This window comes from Populus euphratica, unplaced genomic scaffold (assembly GCF_000495115.2).
Source record: "Populus euphratica unplaced genomic scaffold, PopEup_1.0 scaffold880.1, whole genome shotgun sequence".
Lineage (NCBI taxonomy): Eukaryota > Viridiplantae > Streptophyta > Magnoliopsida > Malpighiales > Salicaceae > Populus > Populus euphratica.
The window spans coordinates 21,440-48,829 of NW_011500744.1; the positions used below are offsets into that span (position 1 = coordinate 21,440).

A 27,390-nucleotide genomic window follows, 5' to 3' on the forward strand; every position below is an offset into this window, starting at 1 on the left:
GCGGTGGGGCTATGGCCCCCGCCATGAACCCATCTATTTACGTGGATTATGGTCAAGTGTGATTGCTGTAAAATGTTGACCCTCGATCCCCAAATTCCTGGATGCATTCGAGGAGCGCTGTATCATCAAACAACAATGGACATCCCCAAGTGTTTTGCTCAAGAATATTGTTTTCCTATATGTGTTTTGATTGGAATATATATATATATATATATATATATATATATATATATATCTGTTCTTTCTTCTTCTTTTTTATCACAACCCCTTTTGCATCCATGATTCTTTCCATTCCAAATGAAATTCTCTACCGACTACACAAGATTAGACACAAAGTGGGAGAAATTATAATTTCATTCACGTTCTCGGTCCTTTATATATAGAGTCTCTTCACGTTCCGTTATTTAAATAATCTTCACGTAATAAAGATTTGTCGCTCCAAACGAATAAATTTCAAATAATTACGTCGTCAATTTGCCCCAATTGCCACTTGAACGTGGATTCAAAAGCCTATGTTAGTAGAGGCACCCATGAATCAATTGCATACATAGCGATTAGCGGCGGGCAAGGTTGAGGTTGAATTGCTAAGTGACCACCACCACGCTACATTTATATATATATATTTTGTAGTTCGAAAGGTTAGATGTAATGATTGGTTCCTGCCATGCCATCGCAAAGGAAAAAAAAGAAAAAGAAAATTGATTCCATATCAACACGAACATTGTCTTGCACGAATAAACAAAATAGCTAGACACAAATGACAAGGTTGTCATAATATATATTCAACCACTTTATTATCCTCTCATGGCTCTTGAGTCTAATGACGTAGAACAGTGCATTTATTGTACCTTTCTCGAAGAAAAGTCATGTACATCCATGATTTTGTCACTTCAAAGAGAAACAAAACAAAAAAATATTCATGGAGGACGTTATCATGAAGTACTCGAGTTCAGAAAATATGATAAATTAAATCAAGGTATATTGTGGTGAATAATAATCTCCCCAGATCTCTTTTCTTGCCTTGTTCAAAATTTTCATCTTTGGTGGCTTAAAAGTGGCACGGTACGTACACTATTAGAAAATCGATCAACATTAATAGAATTATTAATAAAAAAATTTATCAGTAATTTTTATTAATAGATATAATTCTATCTTTATTTTATTGGTATATATTAATATATCTTTGTTACCAGTAATAATTACAGATAATATAGAATTTGTCAGTGATATAATTAGTATATACCGATAAAATTAATCCGTCGGTATATACTGACTATATTGCCAATGTAACATATAGAATTTTGAAAAGATGCAATGGTTTGATGAGGTAGATTTTTTTTTAAGATGATTTTATTGATTAAATGACCGAGAAATTCAAAACCGGATCTCTATATAGTGACGTAACACATTCATCGTCGAACTTATTGACAGGTATACCAAAGGGATGTATCCATATATGATTCCATCGGTTAAAGCCAATATATACCATCTCTGCTGACTCTCTCCTCCTCTATTTCTTCATTTTCTTCTATATCTCAACTCTCCCCTCCCAAACTGCAACCAACCATGTATCTCAACTCTACCCATTTTCTCAACACATGCACACAAGTTTCTTATACTTTTATACGTGGTCACAACATCCACTTTCCGATTAATTTATTATGGATTTTTATCATTTTTTGTAAGTAAATCTATTATTTTTAGTTTTAACATTTAAATATTATTTTTATTTTTTTATTGTATGCATTTTGTTAACATATTTACTTGTTTGATTGTTATTTGTTAAAGAAACTTATAATATGAATGTATAATTTTGTAATTGTTATAGTTTGTTTTAGATTTTGTCAAATTGCATGTGTTTGTAAATTATTGAAATTTTGTTTGACTTACACTAAATTATATGTGTTGTGATCGGGTCCATTTTAATTTTTATCAATTCTATTACAGAGTTGTGATTTCCATAAATTTATATATGTATAAATTTGTATAAACTTTGATAATTGATAATGAATATTTAACATAAGTGTTTTTTAGTTTGTTGGATAATGTAGGGGTAAACCAATATTTTTGCAAATTTATTTAGGTATCATAGTTAATTAATATATATTGTCGTCATAATTTTATAGAGGTTCAATAGAAGTCATGTATGATTATTCATGGATGTATCGATACTCACTCTAAGGATTGCAAAGGATAGATTATTGTAACATGGTTCATGGTTTTATTAATTTGGCAACATCTATTTTGAGGAATTTTATTGATGGCGGTATTAGGCGTCCATGTAGAAAGTGTAAAAATAATAAGTTTCTGTATCAATATATTGTAACGATACATCTTCTAACCAAAGGGTTAATGGAGGATTACTTGTGTTGGTAGGCACATGAAAAACTATTTGTTTTTAATGAGAGCATGGTGAAAAGGGTGGTTGAGTCAACTTCTAGTGCTAGCAACTTGTACGGAGTTGTAAATAATAACAGTAATCCTTATAGGAATATGGTTATAGATGCAATGAGAATAAATGAAGGTAATGTCAGTCAATGTCCAATCATAGAAGAAGAACCTAATGCAGAAGCAGCAAGGTTTTTTGATATGTTGAAAGATTCTAACGAACTATTATGGGATGGCTGTATAAACCATAATAAACTATTGGTTCTAGCACATGTATTCACCATCAAGTCAGATCATAAGTTGAGTGAGGCCGGTTATGACAAACTTATTAAATAAGCGAGAAGTATTTTACCTAAAATGAACAGACTGAAAAAGAACTTCTATGCTACAAAATCCATGATAAAACCCCTTAGTTTACAATACCAGAAAATTAACATGTGCCTTAACTTCTGCATGTTATGCTACCTTGAAAATGTTGAGCTGACTGAGTACATGACATGTGGGCATTCTCGTTACAAACCCAGAAATGGTAGGGGAAAGACTCTCATGACATATAAAAAATTTAGATATTTTCTAATCACACCTAGACTGTAGAGGTTAATCATGTCACTAAGAACTGCTGAACACATGACATGCTACAATCACATCATGCGATTGATGGAGTGATGATTCATCTTTCTAACGGTGAAGCATGGAAACACTTTAACAGTGTGTATTCTCACTTTTGAGCTGAATCAGGAAACGTGCGTCTTGGGTTATGTACAAACGGATGCAACCCATTCTGGTTATTTGCTGCTCCTTATTCTTTTTGGCTAGTCATACTAACGGTTTATAACTTGTTATTGAGAATGTGTATGAGACTGGAATTCATGTTTTTATTTATGGTCATACCAGGTCTGAGCAGTCCAGGGTGGAATATAGATGTTTGTCTTCGACCATTGATTGATGAATTGATACAGTTGTGGTCCTTTGGAGCTTTGACTTATGATATCTCGAGGAAACATAATTTTGTTATGAGAGCGGCTTTGATATGGACTATCAATGATTTCTGAGCTTATGAAATGGTTTTTGGTTGAAGCACGCATGAAAAACTAGCATGTTCATACTTGTAAAATTTATAGGTTTGAAAATTGTGTGTAGTCTCCAATATAAAGAAGGTGCTGCTAATTTTTTTTTAAATAATCAAAGTTAATTATGTATTTATTTGTATAAATTTATATAGATGCATAGAATGAAATCAACAGAATGTCATTAGCAAATGGTTGCAACTAGTTCTTATAGTAGCGAGGATGACTTATCTTTAAGTGCTGATCACAAAGAGGCACCTACACCTGCTTGTGATGATGCCTTTTCTAGTGTGGTTTCACAGCGCAAAGACGGTGTGCCTTCACAGCTAGATTATTTCACCCGCAAGTCCCAGGCACAATGGAAAGATAACCTTTTAATATGAGTTTCTTTAAGTTTTAGTTTTTTTTTACTTATAACATAATTTATAAACAACTAATTAATATTTTATTTATTTTATTTAATTTTATATTCACAAATAGTAAGGTTGCCAGAATAATAATATTGACATTTAAATCGTCGATGAAGATTCTATTATTTCAATGGAGTCAGGTTTCCAAGCATCTTGAGTAGAGATCTAATATCAAAGTATGGTTTCGACGATTTTGATTGTAAGGTGATGGACCTCAAATGTAATAAACAAATCACATATATTTAATGTTTTTTAATCTTTATATTATAGGTGAATAACATTCTTCTAGGCAAAAATGATTTTTTAATATTTTTAAAATATAGGCCAAAATCCTTTAAAATTTTACAAACTTTTTATTTTTTTAAAAACAAAACATGCCAAATTATTTTAGATTTTTTTTTAAAATACTCAAATAATTTTAAGGATTTTTGATCATATGCAAGGAAAAAAAATCTTATTTATTTATTTATATTTTTGTAGGTGTTGTTTGACAAATACACATTTTTCTTAAAACCAAACCTGAATAGACTTAAGAGGATGTTTGCCAAACACACTCTTAAGCCAAAAAACTTTTAGAAAAGTCATTGTCAACTGAACGGGGTCTTAACCTTTTGACTTGACTGGATGGACTCAAAATTTTTAGTTCAACCATAAACTGAACAAAAAAATTGGTTCGACCAATAAACTAAACCAAAATTGAAACTAAAACTTAAAACGCATCAAGCATAAAAACAACATGAAAACACTAAAATCTTAACAAAAAATAGATCAAACATAAAAAAATCAAGAACACGAAGAACATCCAAGGCAAACCCAGTAACATGGATCCCAAGTCAAATAAAATATAATCAAACAAAGATATAAACATGTTAGAAATTATACAAGGATCTATGGTATAACATTAATTCACTTCGATTATCAAAGAAACAACACTATTATATCAAAATGGATTTAAGATCAAAATCTCTCAGAAACTTGATATTTATGCAAACAAATCATAGATTATTTATTAGTCAAGTTTTTTGAATAGTTTAATCTAAAGAATTGAACCAAAATTGGTCCAAATTATATAGTTAAGACAATATTCTTGTTAAGAACATGAAAAACACTGTTTTAAACTGAACCACTATGAAGAAAAATAAACCCAACCACTATTAAGCCTTTAAATCTGATTTTTTTAAAAACACGCTTTCTTCATTTTATCAAGTCACACTACCATTAATAAACATATTTGAATAAAAAAAACTAACAAATGACATTAAAATATTCAAATCACGCAAGAGGTTCCAATCTTCAAAACTATCAACTTAAAACAAACTATGTATTTATGTGATTTGGATTTGAAATTAACATCTTGACACTTAACATAATCTAAACAAAAACGAGGAACCTATAACATTCATCAATAAGCCTTAAAAAGACATCAAAGACCTATTGCCATATTTAGCAAACTATAAAACCATTTTATTTTATTAAAATCAATCACAAACATATTATCTTGGCATGCAATAACATCAATAACAACTCCAAGCAAAATTTAACCAATAATAACAAACATTTTATATATGAATTGGAATCAAACTAAAAAACATCATAACACTAAATGAAGTTTAAAAACATCTTTAAACATATAAAATTAGCTAGAGATGTGCTTTATAGATATGATTTGCTAGGTTAGTGAAGGATTATACCTTTTCAGAAGTCACAATAATTATTGTCCCTTTTCCTTTGAAAATCCAATCTTTTCTCAAACTTTAACTTATCATTTGAACTCTTAAATGACGAACAAGAAACTTGATTACTAATGAATTCCAAGAATAAGTTTTTTCTCCTTTCTTCCTTATCTTTTTCTCTACTTTCTATCCTTGGTTGATTTTCAGGGGATATTTATTAGGTTTGAAGCTAGAATTTTTATAGATTTAATCAAAAATTTATCATTATTCATCAAAACTTGATCATCTGATCAAAATAAAAGAGTTTTGAGTATGTTTTACGGTTGTAAGTTTTATACCTGTGCTAGTATTTTAAAATATATTAAAATACAAAATGAAAGACTAAAATATATCATTTTAATATATTTAAATTATTTTTTATTTATTAATCTATTTTTAATTGAAAAATAATTTTATAAAAACATATACACCACATTACCTAACCTCCACTAAAAACTTTAATAAATCTTATCTTTTTTTTTATTTGAAAAGACTAAAATACAAAATGAAAAATTATAATATAATCTACAATTAATCAAATAATAATAGTATAAATTATTAGCCTTGAGTACACAAAAATCCTTAATAACAACAGGAACTGACAAAATCGCCATATAAATCACTAAATATGGACTAATTAATACTCCACTATATACTTAAACTCCGTAGTTTGACTAATCAAACCAAAAACTTAACGTAAAAAATAAAGGGACGCTTTAGGTATTCCAACTCTATATCTGGCGCCCTTTCTATTCACTTAGCGCCTTTAATCACGAATCATGGCATGCCACATCACGATAGGGTTGTATCAAATTACAAAAGACTCCCCAAACTTTCACAAAATTGAGGATATGTTTTTAACAGATGGCGTCCACCAAGAAATCATCCAGGTCAACGAATTCTTCCTTGTCGAAGAAATTCCCCGACAACATAGAATTTGGCAAACTTAACGGCACGTCAATTTCGAACCCAAAAGCGTCAACGTCTCCGTAACCCAAACTATCAAACGGCGATAACTCTTCGTCTGGGAGAACAGACGTCGGTGATGACATATCGTGAACACCACTTAACGGCGACTCACATGACTCGCGCTGACCGTCAACAACCTTAGCCTTCTCCGTTAAAACAAGGTCAGACGGTGTCAAATCTACGTAACGGAGGACTAATGGGGGTGATGCCATAACGTTAGCAGGACCCCTGATAGACGGCGACTCCCGCGGTACACACTTCACATCACTTGAACCGGAGTTAACGTGAGCTTTCTCCGTTATAACGGAGTTAGTAGGAAAGTTGGTAACGGCGTCGGGTCCTTTTAGTTTCAATGCAGCTCGATCATATACTGTAGCAGCTTCCTCTGCAGTGTCAAAAGTGCCGAGCCAGACCCGTTTCCGTCGAGTCGGGTCACGGATCTCGGCGGACCACTTTCCCCAGGGTCTCTGACGGACACCCCTGAACTTTTTCTGACGAGATACTTCAGGTACCGGTAATCTTGAAGAAGGTCTCTTTCTTCTTGGTTCTTGACCATCATTTGAAGTTGTGGAAGAAGGGGCTGCTGGTGCTGTTGTTTCTTGCTCTAACAAGCTTATTTCACTCACTTGTCTCTTCACTCTCTTGACAAACTTCCTTTCTTGTTCTCCCTCTTCTTCATCGCTGGAGGAATCAGTGGCATCAGGGTCGGTATGGATGATTCTAACAAGTCTTTGGCGGGTTCTTGAAGAAGGATGCAGCTGCTGGTTCTCGATGAGCTTACTAGTGATGAATACATGTTCAGTAAATTTGACTTTTGGTTGAACGGACATGGTGGCGTTGGAGGTAAACATGGGTTGTAATTCATCGAGGAATAGAAGATGCATGGTGGGGGGTACCAAGGGTTGGTTTTTGCATTCAATTAAGAAGGGGGTCAAGACATAGCGGCAAAACCATGTACTGACCGGCTCAGGTAGGGTCTAGCTAGCTTAATTTAATTGGGTGATCAACGATGAAGATTCTAATTGGTTTCTTGGAAGGAAAAAACTGAAGGAAGTACTTTATACTAAGCTTAATTGGATCTCTAGAGTTGGAGGGATTATATAAGTAGCTAGTGACAAATACAGAGACAAAAAGAGAAGCTATAGCTTGCGCTTCGAGGAGTTAGAAGAAGGTGACAAGGTGACACCAGCAACTCCGGGTTTGATCAAGAAGTTAGATAGCTTGAAGCTGCAAATTAAGGGTGGAAAGCTTTTGGCGGGAAACTAGAAAAAGACTTGTGTCTTGCTGCAGTTCAGTGATCTTCACTCACTCTGGGTGTGTGTGTGTGAGAGAGAGAGAGAGAGAGAGTAGCCATTGAAAAGGGTGACTGATTTGGAGAGAGATCTACGGAGTAAGATATAGGCATGTGCGTACGTGTGTGTGTTTGTGTGTGTGTGTGTGTGTGTAATGCACGGAAGGACCCTTGAATTACTACTAACTTAGCTTAGGTGCGATATTTTCTTATTATAATGGTTGGTTTTTTGATTTTTTTTTGATTTTTTAAAATTTATCTATGATATTATCAAATTAAAATAATTAAAAAATTATAGAAAAAGTTGATTTAAAAAAAGAAAAATTAAAAAAAATGTTTTCCAGCTGCCTCTCCTGACGCGTCAAAAGGGCTATTCCTGGCATGTCAATTTCTTTGAATCAACCCAGCTCAGGTCAGTACCCCACTCCAAATTCTCTCTCTTACAATGGTAGCGGCTATGGTAATTAATTTATTATGAGGTCGCCTCTACTTTTCGGTGGCAGTCTTTCTTAGTGAAGTTTCCATATACTATGCATGTATAAGAAGATCGAAGTGGGAGAATGAAAGCTAGTAGCTAGCTTGCTAGGCGGTAGCTCCTATCGAAGTAGGAAATTACTTTGTCTGCGCCGTGAAAATGGTGACTCAAAAACTTTTGAGATGGATGGATAGCTCATCATTATAACCGAACCGACCTCTTTTCCGTGGCGAAGGGGGATTCCATAGAGATAAAGAAAACATATGCTAGTACGATGAATAAATGCGTGCGCTGCCATTTCAAGCAAGAAGAAAGTCACAACCATCCTTCTTTGTTAGGAGGAGTATCTTCTTCCACATATCATGAGCTTGCTAGCTGTATATCCACGTCAACTTACATATAAAAGAATAAGATTTTGAATTCAACATCTTTTAAGAAGAGAAACGTATAACATTACAATTTGTTAACGACAAGATCCTTGTGCCTGTGGTATTTGGGTTTCATCAGACATTTCTCAACCACCATGTTAATTCAAGCATGGATTTTTGTTTTTGTTAGTAATTTGTATAACCTCTCTTCACTACATAGAAAATGCTGAATCTCTCTGGTGTTTAGATTATGATATAATTATTTCATCAATTGACCTCTGTTTCGAAGTAGGGTATGTAAAGGCATAAAAAGATCGATACTTTGAAAGCAATAGATTAATGATAGAATCAACTGATCATTCCATCGTTTTCAGTTTATGATTAAACCAAATTAACGTTGAGAATTAATGCTAGTGAAGTTGTGGGAGGTTTTCATTCGCTTGGAGAGGAAGCAAGGGATGATGGGTACAAGCCCAAGTAGACAGCATGCATGTGTGGAGCAATCATGTAATATTATGCATTAGAGGTTGCAGCAGGGAGGCCCTCATTGCTTGTTGACAGGTGATAAGGCGATGCCTTTTACTCTTAAACAGTATATCTTAGGTTTCCAACAACGTCAAATGATTTGGGGGATTCCATGATCTCATGCCCTACCTCCTACTTGTAATAAGAACACGCACCTCACAAATTAATGTCATTGAATTATGAAGTCAAGAACAGTATCATAGCTTAAATTCGAAGAACATGCTTTCCACCTAGCCTGGTGCTGTCACAACGAGATGACAAGATTCCGTTAAGCTTTAATCCTACCGTGGTTAACCCATCGCAATCACGTTTACATTTCTTTTTTGTCAAACAAATAATTTGTATTCCATTTGCTAAACAAGCCAATATCTAGATAAGCTACCAGTCCAATCCTATATATATATATATACTTGGATTGTGCTATGTATTATCCTTGACTATCATCAACCCCAAACAAGCAGAGATATCGAGGAACCATGTCAAGGCATTTTCAACGGTGGCCTCGAGTCCACATCACAGTTTAGTTGCGTTTTTTCGCAAGAAGGGATCCCTTTGAGTTCACCATCTTGTAATTCTCATAGGCATCTCTTTTCTTTCAACTTATCAATTAATTTACCAAAATTTGTTGGCGCATGGAAAAAGAATATGGCTAGTACGAACCAGAACCAGAACCAAAACTCTAGGGTTACCATTCTTTGCAGAGCAAGACGATACTGGTTGTGAAACATATCATATTGAAGCACAACATACTGGGTCAATGGCTTCGATAGTCATAGATGTGCGCACAGTAATTAGATCCATAAAACGGCAAATTATGAGTACATTAATGCTTTAATGAAGGTTATGCCTGTATCTGTCCAAATTGCTAAAAGCACAAGTATACCAGGATCAGCACTCCTAGCATTCAACAGCTAATGAGAGTATTTAAATAACAAATAAACAAGCTGACAATTCTAACAACAGGGCAATATTACATCACGTTCCCTTCCCCCCTTCTACGCTTTCAAATAGTAGATATTCAGAGACCTAGCAGACCAGTTTCTTCCCAACTCTGAGTCTGCAGTAAAAGGATTGCAAATATAAGCAACACAAAATTCTGCTAAATAGAATCATTATATAAAAACCCTCATTTGAAATTGTATTGCTATACAATTCTATGTAAGCAGTCTTTTTAAATACAAATTAAACAATCCTATTTATCATTGTCCTAGGACTAAACTAAATAAGAAAAAAATAAATAAGAAAAAAATGATTTCTAATCAAAATAGAATGAAAATAACTAAGGAAACAAATATATTCCCCTAAAAACCCCTTACATCAGTCTCTTCAGATTGGAAAGAACTCGTTCTCGAGGCACGTAGATGTCCAATCAAGGTTTATCAACCTCTTTTCTTTCTTCGCTTCAAGTGCATACTAATTTTTGATGTTTAACTTCAATCCATTCAAGTTAAATTTTGCATAAGAAACATCGATTGATAAATGATTTCTCTTCAACTAACTTCTAGAGTAATGAACAACAAATCTCAAACTTGTTTTCTCAACATATGTTGTAGTCTCACAATCCTAGAAAAAAATCTATATTTGTGATAATAATAAACTTTTAATCAAATCAACAATTTTTTTTGGTTGAACACCTTCCATGTTGTATTTACACTTAACCACTAACATACCAATGAGGACACTATTGATGACAGCATCATTGTTATTGTTTATGCTATCATTATCAAAATAAACATTATAAATTGATCAAAGATACCAATCCATATTTATCTCATCATAAATGGGCTCATCAAAATCTCCATGATACTCATCCCAATAAAAAAACTATCTTATTTGCTCATGCTTCTAAAATGAGTTAATTAACCATAGATTTGTGATCACTCTCTTCAAGAACTTCTAGTTTTTTCTTCTTCATCTTTGTTAATTGACGGGATAATTATTCAACTTACCTTTGAAACTGCACCACCGCCAGTCAACAAGTTGTTTTTATAATTTTTCTTTGCATGTCTTCCATCACAGGTTCATGAACATTTTTTTCCTGAGAGAACCTCCTCATCCGATCCTAGCATGTCCTGTTTTGCGACCTTTTCCAGCAATAGTTATTCAACCAATAACCGACCACCAGGAATAGTTGAGCTTTGATATCAACTGATTTAGAGCTTTGATACCAACTGATGCAGACAAAATCAATATAATAAATATCGCAAGCACAAATAACATAAAATTCTGCCAAATAAAGTCACCACGCAAAGCCCAACTGCTGGGGTTCAGGCATGAATTATCCTACATAACCAACAGTAAATTGCATAAGAGAAACAAGTCATGAAGAATCTTCCTCTCCAATCCTATTCTCTGTTACATTATATTTTCTTACAAGAAATCCATATTTCCATATTTGCTACCGAAGTCTTACAATTATTCTTCACCTTGGTTTCAAGACAAGGAAATAGGGGCTGGACAAATACCTATTCAGAAAAGTAGGAAAGTAACAGATCACCATATCCACATCAATCAATAACAAGTTCACACCGGTGTGTGTTAGAGAAACAGATGTACACCACAATATTCCAAGTCTACATCTCAAATTCGTGAAGGCCTAATAAAAATGCTAGTATAATTCACAATTAACATACTCCATAGATATCAGAAAGCAAAAGCTAAAGTCATCAGTGCATGAAATTAGTAGCACCATGATATTCACTCTAATCACCACAGGGAAAATGAACATTGAAAATAGGGGAAGATCTGCTCGTTATAGTGTTCAGATGCAGTCCAAGACATTATCAATTGCATTCTTTTATACATATTAGAAAATGGCTAGCAGGCCTTCCAAGACCTTATCATTAATGGTTACTCCCATATTCTTTTCTGTTCATAACCAATGATCACCACAAGTTCCTTCATATTGATAGCACAAACTCTTGCATAAATGTGGAACCTTCAGGACCTCACAATAGTGTTCCATCCACCCTCACCTCACTGTTACACACCTTAAATCCTAAACTAGGTACAAGTTCTGTTTAAATTCACATTTGTGTAATTGTGCATGTTATGTTTATACTTTCAGCATAAATCAAAGAGCCAGATGGTCATTACCAATGGATAACAATGAACAAGGTATTTTGGTGTCTCGGCTATCATTCTAAACATTTGATCTATGCACATGGAACACAAAACAAGTAAACAGATTAAGAAGAGTTTCAACATCAGCAAATGGCTGAATAGATAAGTCAAAAAGGGAAATGGTCATATCAAACCTTGGAAATGGTTAGTGCTGGGTTCCACTGCTCTTTTAGAATATCCAGACATATGCTTCCATTGCTGTTAATGTTTGGGTGGAAGACTTTATGTCCTCAATGCAACCTGAGGCATATAATCCAGATAGTCTAATCAACTTCTACAAAACACAAGCTATTGACGATACAATACATGAACTCACTGTGCAAATCAAGTTAAGCAAGCCTTTGGTCCAAACTAAATGGGATTAGCTACATGTTATTTCTGCTATTCTATCATATGATTGAACAAAACTTTTTATTAGTTTTTGTAATCCTAGTTAAGTGGATATAACATTGTTATCCAATGTATCATTGGTCTAAAATATCTCAATTAATACCTAACAACCAATAAATGTAGAACATGAAAGCACAGCACTTCTACTCATCTAAATACTGCCTACATTGATTCAAATTCCAACAATAATGCCACCCTATAATATTTAAGGCTTGTGTAATTGATATTTGATAGCAACTCTATTTCATGCAATCTCTGAGTGTTATCGAGCTGCTCTCCAATATAATAGCTCTTTTGGGCTTGAAGTTCAGCACAATATATAAAGCTTGGCTATAGCATCCAGGATTATAAGAACTATCTAGAAAGCCCTTCCTACTTCTGTGCTGCCCTCTGATCTTATTCAGACTAGTAGCTACATCTCCTATGTAACTTTTTCTAAATTTCAACTAAACACAGAAACTTACAGCCAATTGTTTGCATACAGAAAGCACATTACATTATCAGACATTAGTGCCCACCACAAGCACTGATATGAACTTTCACAATATCATTTCCATTAATACCTTTCATTTTACTTTTTGAAACCTACATCTAATGCAGGAGCAAATTTCAACCCTTCAACAAATATCAGCAATAAATAGTTTTCCAGAGTGATAATGAAGGTACGAGAAAACAATATTTCTCTTTCCTTCTCTCGATGACAAGGAAACCCAAAACTTGTTATATAGATACTTAACTCTCAAGGGTGCTTCTTACAAAAAAAAAAAAAAAAAACAAAGAGGCACGGAAAAAATAATATACCTTAGGGCGTTTAAAAGGATAATCAGAAGGGAAATGAATAGAAACTAAAAAGACACCTCCAGCTTATGGGCTATCAGCAGGTCCCATAATTGTTGCTTGCCAATGGAACATGTCCTCATCTACTGGACCTAAAATTCCAACCATTTATCGGACATCCACGTTAATTCAAAAAAAAAAAAAAAAAAAACAAGTGAACGGGCCAAAAAGATCGAGACTTTCCATCAAATTCTACAAGTATACACAAAATCAGCTCTCAAGTGCAAAAGGGTCAGCAAATAATTTAATAATAAAGAGAAAATAGCTTCAAAGATGATATTCTTTTTAAGGGAAAAGAGAAAAGAATAGGAAGCATACCAGCACTGCAAGAGGTAGGTGGATCTTTCTGCAAGTCCTTAAGCTCTTTCAAGATGCCCATGGAATCAGAAGCCAAAAATCAAATCTTGACTGACTGAACCACCGACTAACATCAAAATAAGGAAACAAAGACAATCCAGATGAGCGAAAGGGCAGCTCTATAAGTAAATACAAAAAAAGGGAGAGGTAGTAATTACCCAAGAGAAGATTTTTGGAATCTAAGGACAGCTGAGGGGAAAGATTTTACCTTTGGGCTTTTTGTTTTTTGGGTTCAGACTGCGTTTTCTGATTTTTTTTTTAGATAATATATTTTTTTAAAAATTAATTTTTTAAATTGTATTAATGGGTTAATTTTAAAAATAATTTTTTGAAAATGAAATAATATTATAAAAAATTATTTCTTTACTTTAAATTATTTTTTTATTTTTAAAATGTGTAATTATTAAAAATATTATTTTAATATATTTTATAAAAATATAATTTTAAAAAATAATTATTATCGTAACATCAATAAAACTTAAAAAAAAATTAAAGGTATTTAAATAAATACACCCAATGTCACAAGCAGAGGCAATGGCTAACTTTTTAAGGACACGTACTCTCAGCCTACACAGAATCTCTAGATACATAGTCTATTTTTCGAGGCACTCTCTTACACATATTCTGCCCAGTTTTGCAGCAAACCATAAAAAACCAAATTTTTGCGTGAAGTTCTTTCACGAATTCATCAGAAACACCAAGAGAAAGCACGATGATAGCAAGCGCAGGTATTCCCAGGATCATCCATGCACAACATACAAAACATCTTAAACTGTGCTTTCTTCTCTCCTTTCGTTCAGATACTACTCATAAAGGATGTATATATCAGAGGAAGAAAAACGACACGTGAACCAGCTCTGTTGGTTCTTACAGTTCATATGCGAAGAAAACTGGGAAGGAGGAGGGTGCAAGGTGGAACTGATGATCCATAACTGCTCACATCAGAATTAGCCATTTCTAGGGATGCTCCTCCTCCGTCTAAAAGAGCAATGCCCGCTTAGTTTGTGTTAGGCCAAGCACCTGTTTCATGGGGAGGATTTTATGTTTTTTTTTTTTAAAAAAATTTACACGGATGATGTGTCGCCAACATGCGCAAATGATGTGTCATCCATCGGCTGTCCTTTTCTTTGACTAGAGTTGTTTCTGGTTGCCAGAAAATCAATGTCCACCACCATTTTGGATCCTAGAAACCATATTCATGCCCTTTTTTCAGCAATAAAATAAAATAAAATCCTCGTAAATCAATGTCCTTGACTAAAATTAGAATCGCATGTCATACATATTAGGTGCCGATAATCTCATGCAGTCAAAAACTGATCTTATCATGCTTTGGCTCAGAGCGAATCATGATTTCCTAGGGCAAACCAGAAGAGAACCCTCGTAAGTGTCATTTTCCCTGAAGATGGATAAGAATCTAAGATGCTGCTGTAATGACAAGAAACAGGCAGTACCTTCAACAGCAAAGGCAGAAAAAAATGAGAGTGTTCTTGATTCAAGGTCTCATCAATTCATTCACAATTTTTGAATGAAGTTTTACAACAAATCAAGAGGTTTCCAGCTAATCAGACTTAAAAATTAAAAATCAAAGCACTGCTACATATCTGAAAAAAGAAGAGGAAAAAAAATTGAGACAAATTCACACTCTATGATGCTGCACATACACATAAGCTTGAATAAATGCTCGAGAAACCTTACAAGGCAGGTGCTCATAGCACTTTTTGAATCTTGATCTTAAAATCAAGCAGCAACAATTTAGTCAATCATGGAGTATGCACATTTGAGTCCTTGGACTTATTCCCTTCAGATGATGGCCGGTTCTCTGAGTCAGATTGCCGGATTTCTTCAATCATTCGAACAACTTCTTCCATGTTAGGTCGCATGTCTGGCACCTTTGCTACACAGGTCATCCCAATTTGCAACATCTGCACCATTTCTTCTTCAATGTTTTGGTATCTCATCAGTTCAACATCGAAAACCTCAGCTGTCCACTCCTCCCTTACAACTGATTGGACCCATCTTGGGAGATCAACCATGTCATCACGCCTTGGTGATTGGATTGGAGCTTTCCCAGTCAGCATCTCGAGAAGGATGACACCAAAGCTGTAGACATCTGATTTATGAGAGTGCTTACTGGTTTCAATCACCTCAGGAGCACGATAACCAGCACTCCGAGATGAAGAAGCAGGGACGTTCATAAGAGGGGTCAGGCCAAAATCAGAGATGCAACCATCATGATCTTGGCTGAGAAGGACATTTGACGACTTGATATTTCCATGAGTAAACTTTGGACCACCAGCAGAATGAAGGTGGGAAATTCCCCGTGCAGTACCAAGGGCAATCTTAACCCTAGAGTCCCAATCTAGTGGAGTTCTGCCAGCTCCCCTGTTTGCTGTTGTCAAATTTGAATAGAGTTTAGGATATTAGTAAAGCAGCGGTTTTAAATTCCATGCCAAATTGTCAAGGACTATAGGTTGATGAATGCCATGGAAGATGATCTCCTAACGCTAATTGTTTAGTCCTTGTATGCGTGTGTGGCAAGAATCATCTCTCCTAGGAATGTGGACTACTTGTCTAAGAACATTGATCGAGAAATGCAAGGAAATACATAGTGCTATTCTTTGGCATGATACAAGATTACCGTGCTAATCCTCCATGTAGGATATCAGAAAATGGTTTTTATTTTCCCAAAGCAGATGAGAAAAACTGAGGAAAGTAAATTTGGTAAACGTCAGTGGCAATGTGCCAAAGGCTTCACAGTATTATCAGCATTCTGGTCATGCTAGTGTTCTTGTAGTGTAAAATAAAAATAACTGAAAGCATCCTTCATCAGTTTCTAAAGCAAACTCTAAGCATCATTAATAGAGCTGAAGACATACCATGCAAAAGCGTGGATAAGCTGCCACCTGGGATATAGTCATACACTAGAAGCCTCTCATCCTTTGAGTAATAATAAGCACGAAGGGGCACAACATTTGGGTGCTGCCCAATTCTCCCCACAATCTCCATCTGCTGCTCAAAGTCCCTCTTTCCCACCACCACTTCTTTCAACCTTTTCACCACCACTGTGGTTGATTCCTCCAAGACAGCCTTATATGCTGTACCATAACTACCCTTTCCTAAAACTTCAGCTGAAGCTCTTAATAAATCCTCAAGATCAAAATTGTAAGAGCAGCCTTCAAAGAATACCAGCTTGTTTTTCTCAGGTTCTTGAACCCCACTTCCAAAATCCTCTTTGGGCTTCTCCCCCCTGCCACTGCTAACTGCTTTCCCTTTCAACACACCAGAGCCTTCATTATCTTTTTTCTTCAAACAGCAGCACAAGATGATTAAAACGACAAGAAACAGCACAGCAGACCCTCCCACAGCAATGGCAATGATTGCTCCCTTTGTCAGTTTCACTTTTGAGCTTCGCTTATGTGGAGTTGCTGGTGGGGGAATGTAAGCAGGAGATGGGGGAGGAGGAAGGACTATGGAGCAAGGATTAAGAGGTGGTCCACATAAGAGAGAGTTTCCAATGAAGGATGAATTAGGGAACTTTTGAAGAGACACTGGAATTGATCCATTAAGATGGTTGTAGCTCAAATTCAAATGCTTGATCCTAGTGTGGTTGAGATCAGGTATGGGTCCAGAAAAAGCATTATTTTGGAGGCTTAATCCAGTAAGTTGTGTTAAATTTGCTATTGTTTGGGGAATGTTGCCTGTGAAAGAATTGAATGAGAGATCCAGTACATTGAGGTTCAAGGAAAAGGAGGTTGAAACGCCACCAGAAAAGTTATTATGTTGGAGGAAGAGGTTCTGGAGTGATGGAAGAGAGGTAATATCAGAAGGAAGGTCACCTTCGAGGACATTGGATCGGAGGCTGAGAGTATTGAGGGCATCTAGTTTACCAAGGGTGTTTGGTGGGATATGACCCAAAAGTCCTACTCCAGGGAGTCGTAGTTCAACCACACGAGTGCCATTCGAATTGCAAGTGACACCTACCCAAGACTTGCAGACCAATGAAGCAGGGTTCCAGTTGAGCTTCCTTGAATGGGGTACAACAGCAGCGAAGTCAAGAAGAGCTTGCTTATCTGACTTCAGGTCAGAAATAGCAAAGGGAAAAATGATGGTTAGGATGATGAATAAATGAATAACTGAAGCCCGGAAGAACTTCATGGGGGAGTTGATTTGGACTTGCTATATGAAAATGTATGCCCTCAGGTATTGCTGTTCCTCTGTTTCAGCACAAAAACGAAAAAACAACATTAGACGGCCAGCACATAAGGCAATTCATGAAAATAACATATGGATCTCTGTTACAAGCTAATTATAGCAAAATAGATGAACATTCTCATTTCTGAAATGCACTAGTCATGGCATAGCAATTTCTCATATAAAGAGCATTTCAACTCGCTATATGTCTATCAAATGAGATCTACACGAGTTGTTGGTAAGCTTAAATTTAAAAAAATGAAAAGTTTTTTAGTTTTCCAATGCATAAACAATAATGATTACTGCAGTCTTCTCTGCGAAGCACCCAAAACAGGGGCAAGTGTGTCCGGTACTTCAACAATTAAGAGATTTAAAGATCTATAATTAAAAAGCTATCGACTGATCATTCTCTCAACTTTCCTTCCCAGAAAAGTTAAGAAATATTTCTCTACTCCTCCTTACTTTATCCAGTATCTTAAGAAACGATAAAAACAATTAGAAAAGGTAATCATTATCCAAAAGCAAGGGGCAAAAGATATCACAAAACGAATAAAGCAAGAAAAAGAACAATACTCTTCCATTACATTCCAGGGCTCCCTAAATGAAATGCTTCTTCTTTATAGTGATGGCGAAAGGGCATAGAGAGATTCAATACCCAAAGGAAAAAAAATAAAAAAACAACAAGGTGAGAAATAAAAGATCATTTACTCATCAAAGAGCACCAAATAAAGCAAATTACACTCACATTAATTAAAGAAAACAAAATAAGAAAGAAAACAAAGACGACGACCATGTTTGGTTCTATACCAGAAATAACCCAGCAAGATCCTACATCACAAGCATTTGGAAGGATGAACCTATTCAAATTCTGCTTTAAGGACACAACAAAAGTGAACTGTTCAAGTTGAAGAGATAAAGAAGACATGGAGAAACCTGAAAGTGTGCTAAGCTTTACCAGAAAAGGGGAAATTAAGCAATTTAAAGTAATGTCAGCTAGAGTTGTTGAACAACTAAAGGTACATTCTTTGCACTGAAAAGAAAGGAAAACAAGTCGAAACTAGCCAAGCCTAAAAAGTAACCGAAGTAACACAAACATTACAACAAACTCACTTGAAAATTCAAGAAATCGAACTTTCTTATGAGAATCAACAAACAATATTCATATTGAAACAGATCTAGAAGCTTAAAAAGAAGCCCAAAATGTACAACAGTAGATAATGCAGGTAAACTTTGAGACTTTGAAGAGCTTAATTAATGAAATAGAAGACTAATGAATTACAGGGTAAGTTTGTGAACCTGGGAAGAAGAAGCATGCATCAAAAAATGCCTTGATAGTTGAACCCAGTAGCTGCCACTGCTACACCTCCCTCTCTCCCTCTCTATACATGGAGGTATTATAACTGAAATCTCCAAAGAACCAACCAACCGAAAAAACTCATTTTCAGAACATCAAGAATCTGCAAAGAGAGAAGCTTTAGATCCGGTATGAATGTTGTAATTAGCTGAAATGGGTAATCTTTGGAAAATGAGCTACCAACATAGGAATTCACAAGCTTCGAGGATTTGCTTCCACCCCCAACTAATGGTAGAGCATTCTTAGGCCAAGATTAGCAGAGCGTTTAAGAGGGTAGAAGCAGCAGCTTTAAGCTTTGAGTTTACTCAAAGACAAAATAAACAGAAGTGAGTATAGAACTAGTATTTGTTTTGTTGAAGAGTAGAAAACAAGGCAAATTTTTGGTTTTTGAATAAAATGGGCAAAAGCGAAAGAACAGGAGAAGCAAGGAGAACATAAAAAAGCGAGAAACTTTGGCCTGTGTAACAGTAAAAAGGGAGAGACGAGAAAGTGGAAGAGAGAGAGTGTGAATTTGACTTATTAAGGACAATTACATAATCAACCTCATGCCTTAAAGCAAGGATATCAAATCCGTTTCAGCAAGTATTTCGTTTTTTTAATTGAAATAAAATATTTTAATTTCAGAATATTTCAGCTTTTAAGATTATAAAAATAAAATATTTTAAATATAAAATTAGGTCAAATATTTTTAAGATCCGAAATATGTAAAATCAAATCGAAATATTTCAATCTTAGTTAAAAAATCCAAAGTAAATCTAGATTTAAAATAAAATAAAAATTATTGTATTTTATTCTGATTTTTAAATTAATATATAATATTTCAAAAATTATAAAGGAAACAGAATGGACATCCTTGCCTTAAACTAATCAACTCCAAATAAGGCTACTTTAATGTACAGATTCAGATAGCTAATGTGATGTTTTGTCTCACCGACTGTCTGCTCTTCTCTAACTTGATACTCACAACTCTGCCACTGTAGGTTGCATGCATTGTACATACAGTCTTCGGAAGGATGCCTGCCCATTTGGACAGAAGTCAGAAGTGCAAGCCTGGAGGCAAAGCCTTCCTCTTCTTTTCTATTTTCCTTGACTCTAACTGCCCTTAGCCCTTTACGCAAGAAATAATAAAAAATAGTCGGTGAGGTGTGGCCTGTGGGGACTACTTACTGTACCGTTGGCTACACAGGCAATTAATTACACAGGAAAGTCATGGGCCTTGCCTCTCATACTGGACACTGTTCTAGTTAATACCTCAGAATGCTTTACTATATCGTGTAGCTACACTACACTATCAATTTATCAGTTTCTTTCCCTCGCTCCTCTGTTGTCTATAATATACCTTGCAACTTCCAGAGTTTCGGGTTTTAAAAGGGCCGCATCTTTCAATTCAAAGTGAGTGTCATGAGTTGCATGTTGAAACCTCATGAGAAAAGTTTTACTACAAGTATTGCATGGACCAAACTTATTAGTCTTCGTACAGATAATGACTTCACGGCAGCAATGTCCCACATTCCTAATTCTTTCGAGTTCCTTCCTTGCTCCCCCCCCCCATTTTTTCTTTATAATTCAATGAAACAATAATGACTCCTCTCAAGTGTTATTCCATGAACTATTTGAAGCCAGACAGAAGAAAAATGACTGTGATCTGCTGCCCTGGGCTTGAGGTTATCTTATCACCACACATTCCTTACCCGGCATTTCTCATTCACTCTCAGCTTGAATGGAAGGGAGGGGCTATCCACTCCAAACCCCACGCAAGTAAATGAGAAAGGGTGTTTTTTGGTGACGCTGAGGGGCTCATGATGGATAGATTAAAAAGGCATTAAATTGATATTCTTGGAGTTGGCGACCTTAATCCTAAACGATCCTTAAATAATGTAGTCATATATACAATGTATAGCGCTCTCTTCAGTTTCTGCATTTTCTTTGTGGGAATAGGTGGGTGTCAAAAGGCACAATTTTTCTAGCCAGGACCTTGCGTGATGAATTCATTCGTGCCATCAATGGGTTGAGGACACACCACTTAACAGCTAGCTTCCATGCAGAATTCTCACAACAAATTACGGCAAGGCGATTTATTAAGTTCACATTATTGAGCTGAAATATGAACAGTAAGCATTAATTGAAGAGCATAGTTAGAAACTATCTGTTATATAGATGGACAGTCGGAGAAACTACAACAGTAGGGTTTGGAAAGGTGAAGTAAATATAGACCATCCCTTCCTTTTTTATTGAACGCAACCACCTCCACCAAATCAATTTTATTGCTCTTTTTTCTCTCCATGTACACATGCAGCTGCAGATCTTGTACGTGCTAGAAATATATATAAAAGCGTGGAGAATCATGACAAAAGAGGATTGTCTTTGCTTTCAAATCTGGTCAATGAGATGTCTGGAGGTGATAATTGATGAAAGTGACGGATTTTGGAATCATATTTTGCCCTTGCTGCCTTCAGAAAATTGTTAACCTGCCGCTGCATCACTTGTATATCTTAAATGTTCCGGTGAAGCTTACTCTCTACCCACTCCCTAGCTAGATCCCATCTAAAAGAATTCACGGATGGAAACTTCCAACCCTAATTATGATGTCTAAACTCTCACCAAAAAGCTCATGATTGCAACTGTGGGACTCTGTTAATTTGGTATGAGAAAAGATAATGGCTTCTCCCAAATCAATAATTCACGGCTAACTAGAGTGAGAATACAAGACTCACAAATCACATCTCTAGCTAGTCTCTCTTGTCCACACCTCAAAAGAATGTTATGTATCTAAAGCAAGAGGATTACAGACAATGGTGTTCTTAATTATATATTAACCATTTACATTAACTAGCTCTAGTGGGTTGCAAGCTTAAATGATAAAAAATCTCGGGAAGAATTATTCTCTCAGCTTGCCAGAGATGTAGTGGAAGCTTTGTTGCCTGATTTTTGTTTTCGATAAATTAATCCACAACGTACATATAAAATGGGATTAATTTGGAAGCTTTGAAAATAAGTCATAAGTTTGGAGGGGGAGTGGGGCCTGGGAAACCTGATTACTTTATGATCACGTAATTACCACATCAATTAGAACATCTTATTAAAGAAGATACTAATTAAGAGTTGATAGCCAGATCATTATGCATGTATATATAGGTAGGTAGGACTGTGTGTATATATATATATATATATATATTCCATGATCACATAAATCTGGCCGAGCTCATATATAATTGATTACATTGGCCGGCTCTCTGCTGTTCATCATCTTTTGGTGTGGTTACTGCACATAAAGGCAGCTATGAACAACTTGAGAGGGCCGTGTTTCTTTGAAAAGTTGTCTTGTTATCTTTTCTTTCCTTTATTAATAGAAGCTCCATCGTCCTTGTGCGAGGATTTTGTTAATTTATAGTTTGAGATTGTGTGTCCACAAATTGGGTAGGGTAGGACCTTATATTTTGAGGATGCTTTCTTCATTATCCTTTGTTCTAATGTAAAGTAGGATTAAAAAAAAAAAAACAAATCATCAGAGGTTCATAAAGGATATATCGCTATATCCATCAACTAATATATGTGTGTTCTTCCACAGTTTCTCCCCCCTACTGAAATGGCTTCCTTGATGAAAATGTAAACGTGAATAACATTTTGAGGTCCATGTAATGAAGCCTTAATTAATAAGAAGGTGAAATAGAGTAGCATATTAAGCATAAGCTGTTCATGTTATTAATTAGCCGTAAACAATTAAAAATGGGAAAACAAATTATTAAAACTAGGAAACAAATTAAGGTGTAGGAGAGGAAAAATAAGACTAGCTAGTAAACACAAGAACAAGGCAAGTGACAAAGATTACCACCATTGTCCTAGCAAAAGTGATTCTTCTCTTATTTATGGTCAGGGCTTGTTTAAGATTATGTTAAATATTGTTTTTTAAAATATTATTAATGTAAAAATATATCAAAATAATATATATATATATATATATATATTAAAATTGAATTTTAATATTAGGACTTCAAAACAATTCAAAATATCAAAAATATTAATTTAAAACTAAAAAAATTTCAAAGATTTTCAAAAGAACCGCAATGCCAATCATAGCCTAATTTAATGTGATTTGTTTCTAAGTGCTCCTAAGAATCTTTATTTCTAGATCCCAATTAAGTCCCCACTGTCTCCATTCATCTTTGATAATAACATTTCTCCCACTTATATATTTTTGTCACAACCGAATCTCGAATTATTAAGGCAACATCCTAGGATCACGGGCACCCCACAAGCTGACATGGTGACGTTTCATAATTTTCTAGACTCACTTTCTGTTCTTCTTGTGTATTTCCTTAGACCGCCGGAATCAATGAACGCTTTCTGGGGGGTAACAAAGACATGGAAAGACAAACAGAGCAGCTGCATAGATTAAACATTATCTGATAGTTAATTCAAATATGAGAGTGACTGGATCATAACGTAGCATGCAATGGGAGTTGGATTTATAGGTTCGATCGGACATCCGGATCAAATAGTTGAAAAATCTGTGTGGCAGCTACTCCAGTTCCTGCAGGGCAACTTGCTTGGCAAGGTCGTTAACAGGGGCTGGGCTAGTTAGTCAACAAACTTTGCCAAGATTCCATATATGCGTGATCAAAGGAAACAAATTTGCCTTAATGTCGCCAACACGTACGACCAATCTGATGCTCGTTTGTGCTTCTAGCTCACGTTGTCATAGACGATTTACAGGCTGATATTGCTGGTCCTGTAACCTTTACCGAAGTTGTTGTGTCACAGATTATGGATTCCAGCTTCTTACAGAATAGTTGCAATATTCTGTGGTAAATTGGCAAAAGAAAATTAGTCAATGCCATCTATCTATTCTGAAACAAACAGAGAATTCCATTATTATTCTTGTGACCTTTCTTCCTTGTCCATATCTCTCGCTCATTATATTAGTGAATTAAGTAGATTTTGATTCAAGCGTAAAAGGTGCCATAAAAATAAAGGGATTTTCACTGTTGTTTCGAGATGGAAAAGATAAAGATAAAGATAAAGAAGAGAAATGAACTTGTCACAAGCTCACTCTAAAACTTTTCGTGAAACAAAATTATTTTATATATCTGTTATTATCCCTTTAACTAAATACATTTTTGCTCTTTTTTTTTTGTATGTATCATGGAACGCTACTATTTTTTTTTTTTTTGAGAATTTACCCTTACTGTTAATTATGGAGATGTTAAAATATTTAGTTACTTGAAAGATGAAAACTAACCTTTAATTGAACTAGATTAAAGATGAAAATTTCAATATGATTTTACTAGTGACAGGGAAAATTAGAGCATATATCCGATCTCCTGCCCACCTCTTTGACTGGAATCGAAGACATGGATATGTTGTTGTATTCGATACATCAGATAGGATGAATTTTAATTTTAATGATATGCCTTTTAGTATTTTCGGAGGAGTGGATAAAATGGAAGTACCATGCACTTCTGCGCAATGAAATAACAAAAGCATTTCTGTAGTTGATGAAGGTAATTTCTCTCTTTCTTGTCTTTTCCTTTTTTCTCATTTTAAAATTTTCATTTTTAAAATTTTTTTTGATGTTGCTCATGAAGAATTCTTACTTATTCAAAACTAATTTGCAGACTTCTGCCTCTTCATTCGCCTCTGGTTGTCGACTTAATGCTGCCGCAATTCCTTGTGCAGTGACTTCGCTGGAAGTTTCTGCTTGCTTCTGTCGTGCCTTCTCTGCTCTACTGTAGACGTTTCTTATTATACTATCTTGGTTCTCATCAAAGATATTGAACAAACATTGTTGCTGCTCTATTGATAATTTCTTGATGCAACATTGTATGGAGCCACAGAGTCAAGAGCATGTTGTCTTTTGGAATAGTGATCTTTTTTTAGTCCTTCACGAATATTGTTTTAAAATTCATTCTATGTATTTTCCATTGCATCATAACTTTCAGGAGAAATTGTTTAGACTGGTGAAGAAGTTCATGACGAAAAACCGTTGGTGCTTTTGTTGGACGTCCTCCAAAGTCAGACAAAAGAACGTCCCTTGCAATAAAGAAAGGAAGGTGGAAAATAGTTGAGAAAACAAACAAGGGCTTGTAGGTTATGCAAGCCTGCTGGTCTCAACATCACCACTTGTCCAGGGAAGGAGAATGTTGAAAGAGAGTGCTGGGATCCCAAAGAAAGCTAATAAGAGGAAGACAAATGATTTAGGACATGAAGTCTTGGATCCTGTTTTTTCTTCCTTGTTAAAAACCAACTAGCATCTTAATAAATGCACGAGACATTTTAGGTGACCGTATTGTCATCAGATGGGTCAGGTAATTGAAAAGAATTCAGGTCTTCTGTCAAGTCGTTCATAATGGCTCAGGGGTTCAGCGTATCTGTCCAGCTAGTTGCTAGCCACTGTGACCTCCTTTAACATTCCTGTCAAATCTGTCCATTTTCAGAATCTAGCTGTGGGATAGAAATATAAACCAGAAAACTAATCATGTTGAAGAAAAGTCAAGTTTCAATCTTAATTTTACGGGTCAATTAGAAGCCCTACTTGGGATTCCATTCCACAGTTGATAACCAGCAGGCAGCGTCTAAAATTTATGTTGCATGAAGTCTTTATCCTTTCAAGAATCGAGGAGAAGAATCCCATCAGGATTAACTGAATTGTCTAAAAGCTCCAGTTTGATCATCAGTGATAGCATGTTGTTGAAGTAAATAAATGTTGATCATCAAGAATAAGAGCATTATGCAGCTTATTTAACAGCCTGAGTAATCCACCCAGTCAAATCTTGTCCATGCATTCGATCATGGAGTGAATTCTCTTGTTACTTTCCATCCAAACATAATAGATAGTAGAGCACAGAGCAAGCCTTAGCATAACTGACAAGAAGGAACTTTTCTGCAAATTATGTTGGGCCCATTGAAACCCTGCACTCCAAGAACTAACCCTTCAATTAATACAACTTCTCTGCGATACAGAATTCCAAATATCTAGCACAAAGGGGCATCCATTGAAAAGATGGTCTCTGTCTTCAGCAGCATTGCTTCCCAGAACTCGCGCATTCTGTATCAATACTTGTAACATCAATAAGTTGACAATCACAGATGAGCAAACTGCGAATTAGACTTTTTCTGCCGTGCAGTAAACAATTTAACTACTAGGAAATCGAAATGGGAAAAATGAGATATGCAGATCTCTTAGAGCATCATCTTTTATAGTCAATTTGCTTGCATGAAAGTTCAATGACACCGGCCTAACATATCAAAACTCAAGCCGACGAATGAAAACCATCAGCAGCCCAGCTCATGAACCAAACCATCAAGAAAAACTTGGACAAAATCAAATATTGTGAAATGTTACTTGACCAGGCTCAGCAACTTGTATTTCTACTTGCACCAGAATCTCAAGGCATATCTCTTTGTTATGTTACCAAAAAGAAAAAAAAGCAAGAAAGGAGGGGTTTGCTTTTACATGTCAAACAAAACTAAATTCTGGACTAAGCACTGCCATTGGAAACTGCATGTGTATTTGCTTGACGCTTTTCAGTTCAAAAGCATTTTCAAGCGCAGTACGAAACGGGGAAGACATCCCATCCAACCATTTAATGAATTGGCCTCCTTAAGGATCCCACACAAGTTCAATTAATCCAATAGTTGATCAAATTATTTATTTCATATGTCAAATTTGCAACAAAATATGTGGCTTATTTCCGGCTAAACTTGTGTAGCCGGGCTAGTTGATGGTTCCAAGCAATTTTATGTAGGCGGGCTCGTTGACGGTTCTATGTTTTTATAGGTCAGTGGGACAAAGCTAGGTTCTAGAAGAGAAGGGATATGATCCTCGTAGACCAATATAGTGTTAATAAGAGGTCCTAATTTTCAATTTTAACTATTAAATTGAGTTTAAATTTTAATAAAAAAAATTCTAAAGACTCAATTCTATGAAAAATAC

At 35.3% G+C, this 27,390-nt stretch overlaps 2 protein-coding genes and 2 long non-coding RNA genes across 12 annotated transcripts; all 4 read right to left on the minus strand.

Annotated features, from left to right (window-relative positions):
• Positions 1–6,132: 6,132 nt before the first annotated feature.
• LOC105116234 (pathogenesis-related genes transcriptional activator PTI6-like) lies at positions 6,133–7,977 on the minus strand. The gene has a single exon (XM_011013467.1). It carries the CDS (start codon positions 7,428–7,430, stop codon positions 6,435–6,437), a length of 996 nt encoding a protein of 331 aa, XP_011011769.1. The 5' UTR covers positions 7,431–7,977; the 3' UTR covers positions 6,133–6,434.
• Positions 7,978–10,001: 2,024 nt separating this feature from the next.
• On the minus strand, positions 10,002–14,160 carry LOC105116236 (uncharacterized). Of its 5 annotated transcripts, XR_840495.1 has the most exons (6): positions 14,071–14,160; positions 13,874–13,979; positions 13,576–13,647; positions 12,463–12,568; positions 12,302–12,360; positions 10,002–11,376 (listed from the first exon to the last, which is right to left on the minus strand). It is a non-coding gene; the product is annotated as an uncharacterized LOC105116236 (long non-coding RNA). The 5 variants fall into 5 exon arrangements; XR_840496.1 differs by lacking the exon at positions 12,302–12,360 and having other exon boundaries at positions 10,002–11,289; XR_840492.1 differs by lacking the exon at positions 12,302–12,360.
• A 1,219-nt stretch (positions 14,161–15,379) lies between these two features.
• On the minus strand, positions 15,380–20,559 carry LOC105116237 (probable inactive receptor kinase At5g58300). 5 transcript variants are annotated; one of them, XM_011013470.1, is made up of 5 exons: positions 20,315–20,395; positions 19,642–20,006; positions 19,400–19,560; positions 16,789–18,126; positions 15,380–16,301 (listed from the first exon to the last, which is right to left on the minus strand). In XM_011013470.1, exons 4-5 carry the CDS (start codon positions 18,065–18,067, stop codon positions 15,673–15,675), a joined length of 1,908 nt encoding a protein of 635 aa, XP_011011772.1. In that variant the 5' UTR covers positions 18,068–18,126; positions 19,400–19,560; positions 19,642–20,006; positions 20,315–20,395; the 3' UTR covers positions 15,380–15,672. The 5 variants fall into 5 exon arrangements, with proteins under 5 accessions (XP_011011772.1, XP_011011773.1, XP_011011775.1 ...); XM_011013471.1 differs by having other exon boundaries at positions 19,638–20,006; XM_011013473.1 differs by adding an exon at positions 19,067–19,072 and having other exon boundaries at positions 16,789–18,128; positions 19,405–20,006.
• Positions 20,560–25,676: 5,117 nt separating this feature from the next.
• LOC105116238 (uncharacterized) lies at positions 25,677–26,481 on the minus strand. The gene is made up of 2 exons (XR_840497.1): positions 25,990–26,481; positions 25,677–25,898 (listed from the first exon to the last, which is right to left on the minus strand). It is a non-coding gene; the product is annotated as an uncharacterized LOC105116238 (long non-coding RNA).
• Positions 26,482–27,390: the final 909 nt, after the last annotated feature.

Excerpts from the sequence above, each read along its gene's own strand:
- LOC105116234 (XM_011013467.1), bottom strand. The coding sequence starts at position 7,430 with ATGCATCTTCTATTCCTCGATGAATTACAACCCATGTTTACCTCCAAC.
- LOC105116237 (XM_011013472.1), bottom strand. The coding sequence starts at position 18,067 with ATGAAGTTCTTCCGGGCTTCAGTTATTCATTTATTCATCATCCTAACC. Across the intron at positions 16,302-16,788 it reads CTTATCCACGCTTTTGCATG|CAAACAGGGGAGCTGGCAGA; the intron begins GTATGTCTTCAG and ends ATTTGACAACAG.